Source organism: Theobroma umbraticum, unplaced genomic scaffold (genome assembly GCF_002168275.2).
Source record: "Theobroma umbraticum cultivar Fairchild unplaced genomic scaffold, ASM216827v3 scaffold_95.0, whole genome shotgun sequence".
Taxonomy (NCBI): Eukaryota; Viridiplantae; Streptophyta; class Magnoliopsida; order Malvales; family Malvaceae; genus Theobroma; species Theobroma umbraticum.
In genome coordinates, this window is record NW_018397257.1 from 3,228,342 (window position 1) to 3,242,670 (window position 14,329).

General features: G+C 28.7%; 1 protein-coding gene and 1 long non-coding RNA gene across 2 annotated transcripts in view; one reads left to right on the plus strand and one right to left on the minus strand.

Annotated features, from left to right (window-relative positions):
- Positions 1-766, minus strand: part of LOC110412284 (Peroxidase superfamily protein) — a 1,707-nt gene extending 941 nt beyond the window's left edge. The window contains exons 1-2 of the mRNA XM_021422813.2: positions 473-766; positions 28-213 (exon numbers count right to left, since the gene is read on the minus strand). Of these exons, the coding sequence (XP_021278488.1) occupies positions 28-213; positions 473-697 (411 nt within the window). The 5' untranslated portion in view covers positions 698-766. The remainder of the gene's footprint in view (positions 1-27; positions 214-472) is intronic.
- A 3,359-nt stretch (positions 767-4,125) lies between these two features.
- On the plus strand, positions 4,126-5,602 carry LOC110412786 (uncharacterized). The gene is made up of 2 exons (XR_002444900.2): positions 4,126-4,241; positions 5,170-5,602. It is a non-coding gene; the product is annotated as an uncharacterized LOC110412786 (long non-coding RNA).
- Positions 5,603-14,329: the final 8,727 nt, after the last annotated feature.

Here is a 14,329-nt window from a genome sequence, read left to right on the forward strand (position 1 = left end):
AAAAAAAGAAAAAAGCTAGTAACTTACTAAGACAACAGAATCTCGAGCAGCAATGGCTAATATATCCGCACATGATACAACTCCACTACATGCGTTCTCCACAGCGCTTTTTATTGCATCCACAACTTCAAATCCTCTTGCAGAGTTGAGATTAGCGAGAGCAAACTTCTCAGTAGTATTGTCTCCATCCAACAAAACTGATGCATCACAACCCTGTGAAGAAGGGAAAACATATGATGATTATGTTGGATTAATAATTGTTGCTTTTTCAAATTTCACAACTAAAGCAAAATAAAGTATTAAAGAGTAACCAAATAACAAAGCTGCTGCTTTCGATCAAAAGCACAGATTACACCCAAATTTAAATATGAAGTCTAAGGGTTTCCCAAGGCATATCCCAGTACTTAAGACTAAATTAATTAATCATTAAGCTATAATGAAATAGTAACCAAAATTGTTATTTCAAACTCACATTCACAAAGCAATCATGGAAATGAAGGCGAAGGAGAGAAGCTGCCATTCGCATCTCAGTCTTGACAGCACTCTGAACTTGTCTCCGGACTATTGAAAGAAGACTTGGACATGTTTTAGAATAGAAATCAGTGGTAAGTTGGGACCTCACAGCTACACAATGCATAAAGCAAATTATAAGCAGAGAATAACCCTTAAAGCTGTTTGACCTCTTCATGCCTGCCATATCAATTTCTGTACAGCTAAAGTGTGTGACAGTTAGGGAAATCGTAATGCTAGGTAGTAATTAACAAGCTTAAGGGCCAAGGCTGATATGCATGAGAAATCTTTCGAGCTCTATTTATAATCAGTATCATGAATGAATTTGCAATTTTAAATGCCATTATTAAGTAATAAATGATCAACTTCACAGCAAAGTGGTGGTGATGTATGATGGCTTCTGGTGATGTATGACGGCTTTAGATAAGACCACCTAAGTAAGGACTTTAGGATCAACTTTTCATTCATCTTATAATTTTATGATAATAATATAATTAATTATATTAAAAGTATACAAAAATTAAGATAATTAATAAAATATCTGCATATTCTTTCATGTCTAACAAATATTTATTTTCTCTCACTTACATATAAAATTTCTATAAATTAATACACTGATCATGAAAATTTATTAATTAATCAAGATATTTTTTAATCAATAAATTAATAATTTATTAATTCATATATTAATTAATAAAAAATTAATTTATCAAGGTATTCTTTATTTTCAAAACATTGAACTTAATCTATGTGTTGTATATTGTGATTATACAAATATTACCTTATTATCGAATTATGATATATCATTATTTTATGTATTTATTTAACCAAAACAAATCCATTTAGTGTAATTAGCTTTATTAAATTGAAGTCATAAATCTATCCATTTTTGTAACAAACTAAAATTACATTTGATGTATACTTAATTAATATATTTGATAAATATTAAGTCGAGCATAAATATCTATAAAAAAAACATATAGTATTATAAACGGTTAAACTAAACACAATGACTTCTCACTTCAAAAGTGTAAAGAAATGAACGATGACAAATGAAATGCATAAAGCTTTGTGTTAGTACAATATAGAAAATTCAAATTGCGTCTTACAACAGTGAGTGTAAGAAAAGTTTTAACTTGCAAGCGAGTCAAGCAATAATATCAAATACAATTAAGAGGTCATCAAAGTATTTATCAACCAACATTGAAAAAGGTGATGCCAAATTACACAACCGCAAAATTCCCAAAGCTAGAGAATGTTCTCTATGAGTGGTTTGTTCAATACCAAGAAAGTTAGAGATAAGATCTAATGAAACATCAATTTCAAGAAAAATAAGTAGCATTAGAGTTAATATTTTACAAAAACCTTATAATTGAGTCATGTATATATATATATATAATTTTGATATATAAGGAGATTATTAATTTATATATCAAATGAGACCTATTTTTTTAAAATGTATTATTGTCTAAATTTAATAAATTATAAAAATATTATTTAATTAAGGTTATTAATTTATCAAGTATTAATTTGTAGAGATTTACTGTAATTCTCAACTATTTATCTCATTTCTCATTAAAAATACATAAAAGTCAAAATAATTAATAAAATGACATATTCTTTCACTTTACTAATTATGTGCCTAATAAATCTTAATTTTTTATTACCTTTCAATTCCCACAATGTAATTTATTCTCAACTATTTCTCCTATCCAATCAATTAAGAATAATATGTATTTAATGATCTTCAATCGCTATTTTTTTTTCTATTTATAAAATTAATGGTTTTTTTTAATTTATAATATCCACTCATGAATTTTCTTCCTCATTGATTCTTTCTTCCTTAACTTCAATAAAAAAAAAAGACCACATTTTCTTAATTTCAATAAAAAGCCAGTATTTAAATAATTAATTTGATGTTTTTGAGATTATTGAATTGTCTGTCTATAGTACAGCTAGTGTTCACAAGACTGCACTGAGTCAGATATGTGCATAAACTTACAGATTACCAGATATAATATAGCAGACCTTGCAGATAGCAAACAAGAATGGTGCGTTAATAGTTATCAGATTGCATATATTATTATAAGGTATTTGCATGCAACAAGTTCATGCATTAATGAAAAGCAATAAAGATAGCAGCATAGTGCTGAGAGGAAAGCTAAAGCCTTTTTGCTACCACTTTGGCGCATGATTAAATCATGCATGCATTAAATAGGTTCAAACTTTATCTTCCACGAGCATTAGCAGTCAGGTAAGTTTAGACAATTGGCCACGGATTCATATCTGCCCGTTGATTTTGATGCTTCGACTCAACAGATATATATTCTTAGTTGTTTAATGGAGCAGTAAGTGAGTTTGCCTAGCATATTCTTGAGCATCCAATTAGAGTTGCAGCTTGACGCTGACAGTGGTTGACTATCTGAATGATGTGTAAGGCATTATGCAATCTTCTTAAATTCTTTGAAACTGAAGGGACCAATTCTACAAGAAGCAGCATCTTGAAGCATTTAATTCTTTTTGGTACATAATTAACTTGAACCACAAAACACCTAGCTTCTCATTCTTACATAAAAACTTACAGCCTTTGCTGGGCTTGGTAATATTGAAGTTTGAATTTGGAAGAAATCCTTAAGTTACCAACAGAGATATTGCCTGTGACAGGGGTGATGAGTGAGCTAGCTAGGACTGGGACAAGAAGCCCAACTAGCTCCAAATCATGGGTTATAATAGAAACTCCTTTGTCTAATTTGTCTTTGAAATCCTGATGTTGGTTTGGCTTCCACCTTCATTCTTGTGGCTAATTATTTATTCATGATGGAGTACTGAACCATTCAAAGAAAAGGCATGCTGGACTTCGAAACGTGATTAAAAAGATTATGGCCCTAGACAAACTTATCCTTTGGTGAATACAACTAGAATTCCATGTCATATGGCACATGTCTTTCGTTAATTGGCAATGCTAAACAGAGCCAAAGTTTACAATAACTCAATTTGTTCCCACTCAAACTACTTCTTTTCTATGGATGACTGCTGATTTTATAACATAAAGCTATTTAGGTTCAATTTTGATAATAATTTAGCTTAGTTCTTCTAATAATATGTAAAAATTAATAAATTTTATTTAATTATTTTAAATTAGTTATTTTAAGTGAGTCAATTTAATCTTAGTTAATTTTATCTTAATTTGGTGTTAATATGGTTAATATAGATTGTTATTGATCTAATTGTGCTTTTGTAAATGTTCGATGAAAGAAGAATTTTAATGGAAGAATGAGAGCAATTTTAAGATGCGGACTTCCACTGCACATGTTTCGATATTTCAGCCATAACTCTCTCCATAGAGATCCAAATGAGATGATTCTTGGACCATTGAAAAACTAAGAGAAAAAATTACAACTTTACCAAGTTTAGCTTAGATGATGGTCAAAAATCTAGTTAAATTTGACACACTGTAGCAGTCCTAGAGCAAGTATGATTTCTATTAATTAAGTGGGCAAGACTGGAACCCACATAGTCTGATGAGGAAATCCTAGCTGAAATTGACTTCTTTCTTTACCTAACTTGGCCTAACTTCAATGCCTATAAAAACAACCTTTCAGAAAACTTTTAAGAGAAGAGGAGAAGAGAACGAAATATCAAATTAACAGTTGAGAGTCAAATCACAAAGTCATTGAAGCTTAGAATAATTTGAAGGATTCAAGGAGATTTGGAGATCAAGAATACAATTCGTAAGTTTTTATATCTTTTCTTTTATTCTCTTATTCTCTTGTTTTATTTTTAATGTTAAAATTTTATTTAATGATGATGTGTGACTTGATGAGGAACTAATTCATTAATCTAAGAGTGTGAATATGTAGTCTGAATTATTTATCTCTCTTTTGCTTATGTTTGATGGATTTAAGTTATTTATTTTATTCTATTCTTTACGCTTCCAATTAACTAGCTATCATTTAGATTGAATTGAAAACCTAGGTTAAACCTTGACGGAGGAGATTTAGGTAAACGTTGAATAGAATAGCATATGATCGAATGCACTTAGGAGAGTAGGTGGTTTGATTTGCATATAGAATAGACATATACATATAAGCTAGACATACACATATAAGCCATACGTAACTAAAATTAGAGTACAAACTTAATCAATCTTTTTCAATTTAATTTGCATAGACATATAGTAAATTAATTGAAAAATGTATTTTTATGAGAAACTCGAGAGAGACTTGTGAATAATTTAGGACTCGAAGTTAGCAACTTAATCCATTAAACTGAGTTAAGAGAGAGAGATAATAATCAGATGAAATATAAAGGGGTATTATAATCTTAGGTCTAGTAATCATTAGAAGTAAATTTGCTAATATATTAGTTTTAGTTATTAGTTTATTAGTTTTAATTTTTTTTTAATTTTAATTATGTAGATAAAATTAAGGTGTGTTAATTTTAGCAGTTAATAATAAGGATTAATTCAATTCTCTGTGGGATTGATACTCTACTCATTTTTATATTATCTTTGCGATACGTATACTTCCTTGAGTAAAAAATTAAATAACAAGTTTTTGGCGTCGTTGTCAAGGTATTGATTTTTAGTTCTTTCTTATTAATATTAATACTAAGCATTCTTAATTTTAATCTAAACTTTTCTTTTCTTTAATATTTTAGGTACTTGTGGTCGTTGTATGCAAAGAGTTCGAAATTTGAAAATTGTTCCTTTTGATGCAGCAATAGAAAAGACTTTTCAAAGACTTCAGAGGAAAAATAAAAAAGTTTTTGCTCCAAGTAAAACAATGGCTAATCAACAAGAAGAAGAGACCAAGCCTTTGAGGGATTACTATGTCCCACAAGTACAAAATCTCCACTCTAGTATACAAAGACCTCCTATTCAAGCCAAAAACTTTGAAATTAAGCCATCAATTACTTAGATGATTCAAGCTGTTGTTCAGTTTGGTGGTTTGCCTAATGATGATCCGAATGCTCATATTGTAAATTTTCTAAACATTTGCGATACATTCGAGGTTAATGGTGTTACTGATGATGCCATAAGTTTGAGATTTTTCCCTATTTTATTGAGAGATAAAGCAAAGAGTTGATTAAATTTGCTTCTTGCTGGTTCCATCAATACTTGGGATTATTTGGCTCAAAAATTCTTAGCAAAATTCTTTCCACCTACTAAGTCAGCAAAGATGTGGAATGATATCACTTCTTTCATGCAATTTGATTATAAATCACTATATGAGGCTTGGGAAAGGTATAAAGATTTGATAAGTTGTCCTCACCATGGATTACCTAAGTGGATGCAAGTTCAAACTTTTTATAATTGTTTGTTGGGACCTTTTAGAACTATCATTGGAGGTGCACTTTTAAGTAAATCCATTAATGGGGCTTATGATTTGCTTAATGACATAGCTTCTAATAATTATCAAAAGCCATCTGAAAGATTAGGTAAAAGAAAAATTGTTGGAATTCATGAATTAGAAGTGATAAACACTATTTTTGCACAATTGGCTTCTCTCACAAAGAATATAGATAAACTAAGAGTTAATACTATTCATAACTCCTTTATGACATGTGAATTTTATGGGGAAGGACATTCCAATGACAATTGTCCAATCTATTCTGAGTCTTGTCAATTTGTTAGAAATAGGCAACAAAACAATCCCTATTCCAACATTTATAATTCTGGTTGGACGAATCATCCTAATTTTTCATGAAATAACAACCAAGGGTCTTCATCAGTAGCTATGTCCAGCTTTCCTCCTAGATTTCCATTTAGAGCCCATTTGCTAAAGAGAAAACCTTCAATGGAGGATATGATCATGTAGTTCATGACAAAGACTGATACTTTCATGACAAAGACTGATACTTTCATAATGAAGACTGATGCATTTATGATAAGGACTGATGCCTCCATTCAAAATCAAGCAGCTTCAATTAGAAATCTTGTGACACAAGTGGGCAACTTGTTAGTGCTTTAAATACTAGACTTCATGGTACCTTACCAAGTGATACTAAACCCAACCCAAGAAAAAAATGGTAAAAACATTGTATGGCAATCACTCTCTGCAATAGAAAAAAGATACGTAAAGAGGTAAGTAACAAAGTTTTAAATTCAGAGATTTCAATTCAATCTGATGAAAAAGAAATTGAAAAAATTACTAAAACAAAAATTATGGTTGAAAAATCTATTAAAAATTTAAAAGAAAAATCACAATTAAAATCTGCTCCCACACCTCTACCACCTTTCCCTCAACTTTTTTAAAAGAAAAAACTTGACAAACAATTCCAGAGATTTATTTAAGTATTTAAAAAGCTGCACATTAATATTATTTTTGTTGAAGCTTTAGAACAAATGTCAAGTTATCTTAAATTCTTGAAAGATATTCTAACCAAAAAGAGAAAATTGAAAGATTTTGAGACAATTGTTCTTATTGAGGAGTATAGTGCTATAATCCAAAATAAGCTTCCACCAAAGCTTAAGGATTTAAAGAGTTTTTCTATTCCTTGCACTATTGATAGTTTTAAAATTTCTAAAACTTTGTGTGATTTGGGTGCTAGTGTTTCAATAATGCCTTTATCTATTGCTAGAAAACTTGGATTTCAAGAGATATAACCTACTACAGTTATCTTGCAATTAGCAAATAGAACAATCAGGTACTTAGTTGGGATTATACAGGATGTTTTGCTTAAAGTTGGGCATTTATACATTCTAGTGGACTTCATTGTGCTTGAGATTGAATATGATGTTAAAATTCCTCTTATTTTGGGAAGACCATTCTTAGCTACAACTGGAGCAATTATTGATATGAAGAATGACAAAAAAAGTTTTAAAGTTGGAAAAGAGGAAGTGATATTCAATTTGTTCAATGCAACATAGTATCCCTATACAGATAGTTGCTATAAAGTGGATTTAGTTAATGAGAGTAAAGGTAAGCCTAGTCCACCACCTTCAACAGAGCAAGTGCCAACTCTTGAGACAAAATCACCACCACTTTTCAATCATCTTGATTTTATGGTTGGACAATGAGTAGTATTTTCTTATTCACAACTCCATCTTTTGCCATGAAATCTTAGACTATATTAGGGGAACACCTTTAAAGTGGTAAAAATTCATCCTTATGATTTTATTGAGATTTATAGTGAGCTTACCGAAGCAATCAAGATCAATAAAGAAAGTCTTAAGCCGTATAAAGTAGTGCAGAATGGGATGCCATAATCATGCTAGTGATTATAAAGAAATGCTTCTTGAAAGACAATCCAAGCACTCTAACTAACTTTCTTTTATTTTCTTTTATTTATTTTTATTTTTTTAATTAGTAAATTATTAACACTCTTTTACCGATGCAAGTACATGTAAAAAAATTCAAAAAAAAAAAAAAGGTAAGCCGCGACGTCCCAGACGTAGAATAGCACGAGCCGTGACTCACTAGGCTCTAAGTTGTAGCTCTGTTGAAAAAAAAAATACACATAGGGTAGGCCGTGGCCAAACCTGAAGTGGGCTGCCAATTACCCACTACCCTCTATTGGGCTGCCAATATTGGGAGCCCACTAACCAAACCCAATCCGCTTCATTTTATTTGGGCAGCCCACTAACCCATAAACCCCCTTTGTTGTGGGTTGCCCACTCCCCATAACTCCTTCCCCCCAACCTTTTTTTTTTATATGGGCTGCGAACAATGGGCAGCCCAGTACCCAATAAAACTCCTTTTTTATTCTTTTTAGTATATTTTCTCTACATTAATCGTTATTTATTTTCTTTTTGCAGTAAAAAAAATTCCTCTTAAAAGGTGAGAATGAGGAAGATGACAATAAGGAGAATGAGGATTAGAGCTTCTCCAAAATTCATCCAATCATCAGGGGTGTGTTATTTACCTTTTTTTTTTCTAACAGTGAAGATAATGTTTAGTTTAAGTTTGGGGGCGTGAATTTATTTTTCTGATGATGAATATTTAGTAGAAGTTTTAGATTTAATTTTATTTACATGTTTATCCAGATTTATAAATAATTTCAGATTAGTTGGTAAATGAATTTATTTCTTGTTTGGATTTTAGAATCTAGAGTAAAGTTGTGTCAATATTTTTCGATGATTTTCCTATCCAATAATGATAACTGGTTATCTTGAATTCTTATCTTTTGGTGAATAAGGTTTTTGTTTGGATTGATGCTAAATTTTTTTGTTAAGTATCATTATTAGAATGTGATTTCCATAATTTTGAGTACTATATCTTTTATTTTGAATTATTATAAATATTTAGAGAAGGTTTATATTTATGTAAATTTTAGATTATGTCATGAATTCTAGACTTTACTTGATTTTCTCTTGAGGCGAAATCCTAGGCAATACTTAGTTAGGGAGATGATTTAGGTCATCTTTAGATCGTTTGAGCCTAAAAAGCCTACCTTGTTAAATTTTTGTCCATAGTATACCACTTTGGGCTTAATTTCCCTTTTCTTTGTTTAACTACATAATAAATGAGCTTAGCCTTAAAATAATTGTTTTCAATGTTGCAACCCTTACTCCTAAGCATGTATATTGTTTTAGGAATTTAAATTGAGCTAAATATTGTAAAAGATGGAAAGGTGATGTTGATGTAAAAAAAAAAGGTTCAAGATATTAAAAATCACCCCACTACCTATAATAAAAAAATAAGTTTGGGAGTGAGAAATTGTGAAATTGTGAAAAAAAAAATGTGTTGAAAGGAAAAAGTTCAAATGTGGAAGAAAATGTGTACTTGGAGAAGGAAAATAGAGCTCTATAGATAGGTCCTAGAATAATTATGTGCTTAGGGTGATTTAAGCCACATTAATATCCTTTATTCTACCTTGACTCTAGCCATATATTACAAGCTGATTAAAGTCTTATTGATCCCTAGCTTTGTATTGGTTTTCACTAGTGGAGAGAGAGATGAAAAGTAAATTCATGGAATTTAGTACTAATTTGAAATTTGCATTGGCATAGACTCATTTGGATATTATGATATTCTTGGTAAATGATCACACACACACACACAGAAATCCATTCGAGAATGTGCTTGCATTGGAATTAAAGCATGAATTTAAATAAGGCCTATATTTTCCTTAAGTTAATCATTGATAGACATACTTTTGAGAAAATTCTGTGAAATCATTGAGTTGGTACACTTTATCTCTACTACTACTAACAGTAGTAGTAGTAGTAAATATATTTATTTTAGTTTTTATTAATTGAATTTGATTTTCATAAGTTAGTTCTTTTTTATGTTTTGCTTGAGGACTAGTAAAATATTAAGTTTGGAGGTGTGATAACTCTATAATATAGAGTTATTTGAGCTTAATTTTCATAGTAATTTAACTTAGTTCTTGTAGTAATACATAAAAATTAGTAAGTTTTATTTAAGTATTTTAAATTAGTTATTTTAGGTGAGTCAATTTAATCTTAGTTAATTTTATCTTAATTTGGTGTTAATATGGTTAAGATAGGTTGTTACTAATTTATTTGTGTTTTTGTAGGTGTTTGATGAAAGAAGAATTTTAATGAAAGAATGAGAGCAATTTCAAAGTGCAAACTTCTATTACACATATTTTGATATTTTAGTCATAACTCTATCTACAGAGATCCAAATGAGATAACTCTTAGACCATTAGAAATTGAGAAAAAGCTACAACTTTTATGTTTATTACTTTGTCCAGTTTAGCTTGATATGTGGTCAAATATCTTCTCAAAGTTGATGTACTATAATAGTCATAGAGTAAGTACGATTTCTGTTAATTAATTGGCAAGGCTGCAACCCATATAGTCTGATGAGGAAATCTTAGCTGAAATTGATTTCTTTCTTCACCCAACTTGGTTTACTTCAAAGCCTATAGAAACAACCTTTCGAATGACTTTTAAGAGAAGAGGAGAAAAGAACGAAACACCAAATTACAGCTGAGAGTTAAGCCACAAAGTCATTGAAGCTGAAAAGAATTTGAAAGATTCAAGGAGATTTGGAGATCAAGAATACAATTCTTGAGTTTTTCTGTCTTTTCTTTTATTCTCTTGCTCTCTTGGTTTTGTTTTTAATGTTAAAATTTTATTTAATGATGATGTGTGACTTGATGAGGAACTAATTCATTAATCTAAAATTATGATTGAACTCAATATGTAGTCTAAATTATTTATCTCTCTTTTGCTTATGTTTGATGGATTTAAGTTATTTATTTTATTCCGTTCTTAATGCTTCTAATTGATTGGACACTAATTAGATTGAATTGAAAACTTGGGTTAAACCTTAACGAAAGAGATTTAGATAGATCTTGAATAGAATAGCGTATGATCGAATGCACTTAGTTGATTAAGTGGTTTGATTTGTATATAGGGTAGACATACACCTATAAGCCATACATAGTCAAAATTAGAGCACAAACTTAATGAATCTTTTTTCAATTTATTTTGTATAGGCATATAGTAAATTAATTGGGAAAGGTATTTTTATGAGAAACTTGACAAAGGCTTATGAATAACTTAAGATTCTAGGTTAGCAACTTAATCGATTAAATTGAGTTAAGAGAGAAAGATAATATTTAGATAAAGTATTGAGGGATATCATAATCTTAGTCTAGTAATCATTAGAAGTAAATTTGCTGATATATTAATTTTAGTTATTATTTTATTAGTTTTAAATTTTATTTTTAATTTTAATTATTTAGATAAAATTAAAGTGTGTTAATTTTAGCAGTTAACAATAAGGATTAATTCAATTCTTTGTAAGGTTGACACTTTACTCATCTCTATATTATCTTTGTGATACGTGCACTTGCATGAGTAGAAAATTGAACAACAATGACAATAGATACCTTATGATCGAAATCTTTATGTTACTTGATCCTATTAAATAAGATTATGGTATCTTATATTTAAGTTTGGATAGTAAAACTATTACCCATCATGAATTTAAGTAGAATTAAGGATATAATCTTACGATACTTATTATTTGAACTTGATTATAAAAAAAATTTAATTTTAAATATTAGTTTTATAAATATATCATTTTTTATAAATTCTTTATTATTAGCCTTGAGTGACATCATGTTTTGATTTGATAAAAATTATATGTTATCTTGAATTTAATGTTAAGTACTTGAAATTGTCTTAAATATATTTTTAATCTCCTAAGGTTACATAATTGTTTGAAAACCATGCATCATTAGAAATATTATAAAAACCATATTCAAGTATGAAAACAAAGAGCAAACATACCTTCAATTATTATTTGATTGTAGTAACAAGACAAGAAAGAAATAATTGGAGAGAGGCACCACAAAGCTAAAGAAACCTCAAGACATAAGTTAGGAGTCGATTTTACAAAAACTCAAGTTGATCCAGAGTCAAGAAAAGTGAAAAACATGAAAACCATAGTTGACCTTACAATGGCTATCATCGACCTTAAAACAGAAAGCTTGATAATTTGGAGAACAACATACCCATAATCGACCCTAAATAGTAGTAATTGACCTTGGTTACTCTAATGCATGAAAAAAGAAGAAATCAAGAGATATAATCGAACCTAGCAAAGGCATAATCGACTATATTAGCCTAGATTTACACAAATCACAATCTCGAGAATTGGATTGAGTAGAGGAAAGTTATACTCAACTATGAAACACTAATTTGACAAATTTGAAGAACATAGTTGAACCTAAGAGCGTTGTAGTCGACCCTCAAGCTTTAGCAATGGTCAAGTTTGATTCAAACCTGTGTTTAACAGCTTCAATCTTCACACCAACTATAAACAAACGCCTTTGAGTTGTTTAGAAGCAAGAGAATACTTGAGACAAAGTTTCAAACCCTAGAGAGACCTCCAAAAGCTTATCTTCACTTTTTAGCTTCATTTTAGTCTTCCACCAAGCTTTGAAAAGTGTTGTACTTACTTCATTCAAGCTGAAATTTCTTATTTCGCTACACTCAGCTTAAATTCCTAGCACTTAGCTTTGTTAGAGACAGTTTTTTGCTAAACTTTGTACTCTAGTGTAAAGGTTCTAGCTTAACCTCGAAAAACTATTTGTTTGTGGTTGAGCCTGTGAAAAAGTATTGTTAAAAAGTTTCACTTGATTTTGTGAAAAAATATTGTAAAGGTTTCATTTAATCTCATAAAAAGCTATTATCAGAGTTTCATTTGATCCCGTAAAAAGCTTATTTGCCTTATTGCATGTTTGGTTGGGGGAATTCCTTAGCTATTTCCCTTTTATTCCTAAGGAATTTTTGTTCCTTTATTTGGTTGTGAAATAACTCAAGAAAAAAGCTATTCCTCTGTAATAACTATTCTCCAAAATCTTCTAAAAATAAGGAATAGTTAATATCACCGTCCCCTATGGTACTAGCTAATCTAAGGTTGATGAATAAACTTAAAGAATAATAAAAATCAAAATACCCCTTACAAGTTTAAAAAATTACAACCTTATTTATATAAAAATATTTTTTTCTCTCTCTTCCTTCTCTCCCTTGATTCTAGTTTCTAATAAAATATTAATATTTTAAAATATTAATGATTAAATTATAAAAAATGTTAATACTTAAATTATCAATTATTAATATATAAATTAAATTCAATTAAATTAAAAATAAATAATCATAATAACATTTAAATTATAAATAAAATATTTTGTGCTGGATGGTTTTGGAACTTTGATAAGAGATAAGTGATTTTCATGAAGTCTATTTCATTAAAAGGCCTTATTTTAGGCTTGGAAATCTCCAATTTTAGGCCTACTTTATAGGGTTAATTTTTTTTTTTCACTTGTATCTTTAAGCCCAGAGTCTTATTTTAACTTTGGTGCATTGGAATAAAATTACGTACTTATAAAAAAATAATTAAATTATCAATTATTAATGTTTTAAATAAATTATTGTTACTAATATTTAAAAAACAAAATAAAATAAAAAATTAATCACAATAATATTTAAATTAAATAAAATGTTAATATTTTAATATATTAATGACTAAATTATAAATAAAATATTAATATTTAAAATACCAGTTATTAATTATTTTAAATAAATTATCAATTATTAATATGTAAAAAATAAAATAAAAATAAATAATCATATATTATAATAAAAGATATTTTTGTCTTTTGTCCTCTATTCCTTTTTTATTCTAAATTTATTTTTACCAACCAAACACAACAATAAGTCATAATTATTTTTCCTGTTCTACTTCATTCGTTATATCAAACTATATAATAACTATTATATTCTATTTCTATAAAATAACTACTTTATTCCATTCTTATCTATTCTGTTAACCAAACTTGCTATTAGTAGATTTAAAATTTCTTGGCATTCTAAGAGAGTGGATGTAAGAATTAGAAAAAGCTAAAACACTATAAAATCTTATGTTTTACTTCTAATTTTTTCACATTGTGTTTTATTACCTGTTTTTGACTTTGAAAATATTTTACTTTAATTTGTTGTTTATGCTTTGCTTGCATTTAGCTTAGGAAAATATTTTAGCTTGATTTATTATTTATATGCTGTTTGCATTTGACTTAAGAAAATATTTTACCTTGATTTATTCTTTATTGAAAAATTGCTTAGCAAAATCACACACGTTATTTTTGACACATGTAGAAATTTTTAGTTGCAAAAAGCCTTGATTTTTATACTTATTTTTTAAAAGAATTTTTAAATACCAATTCATCATCTCTTGGTATATTACTTATTGAGATTTTTACTCTAACATTTATAACTAATGTTAGTACTTATCAAAATTCATTAATTATTTTAAATATAATTTTAAACTTTCATTTCTTTTTTATGAATTGACTTTAATTTTTTTAATTTAATTTTCATTAATAATATACAAAA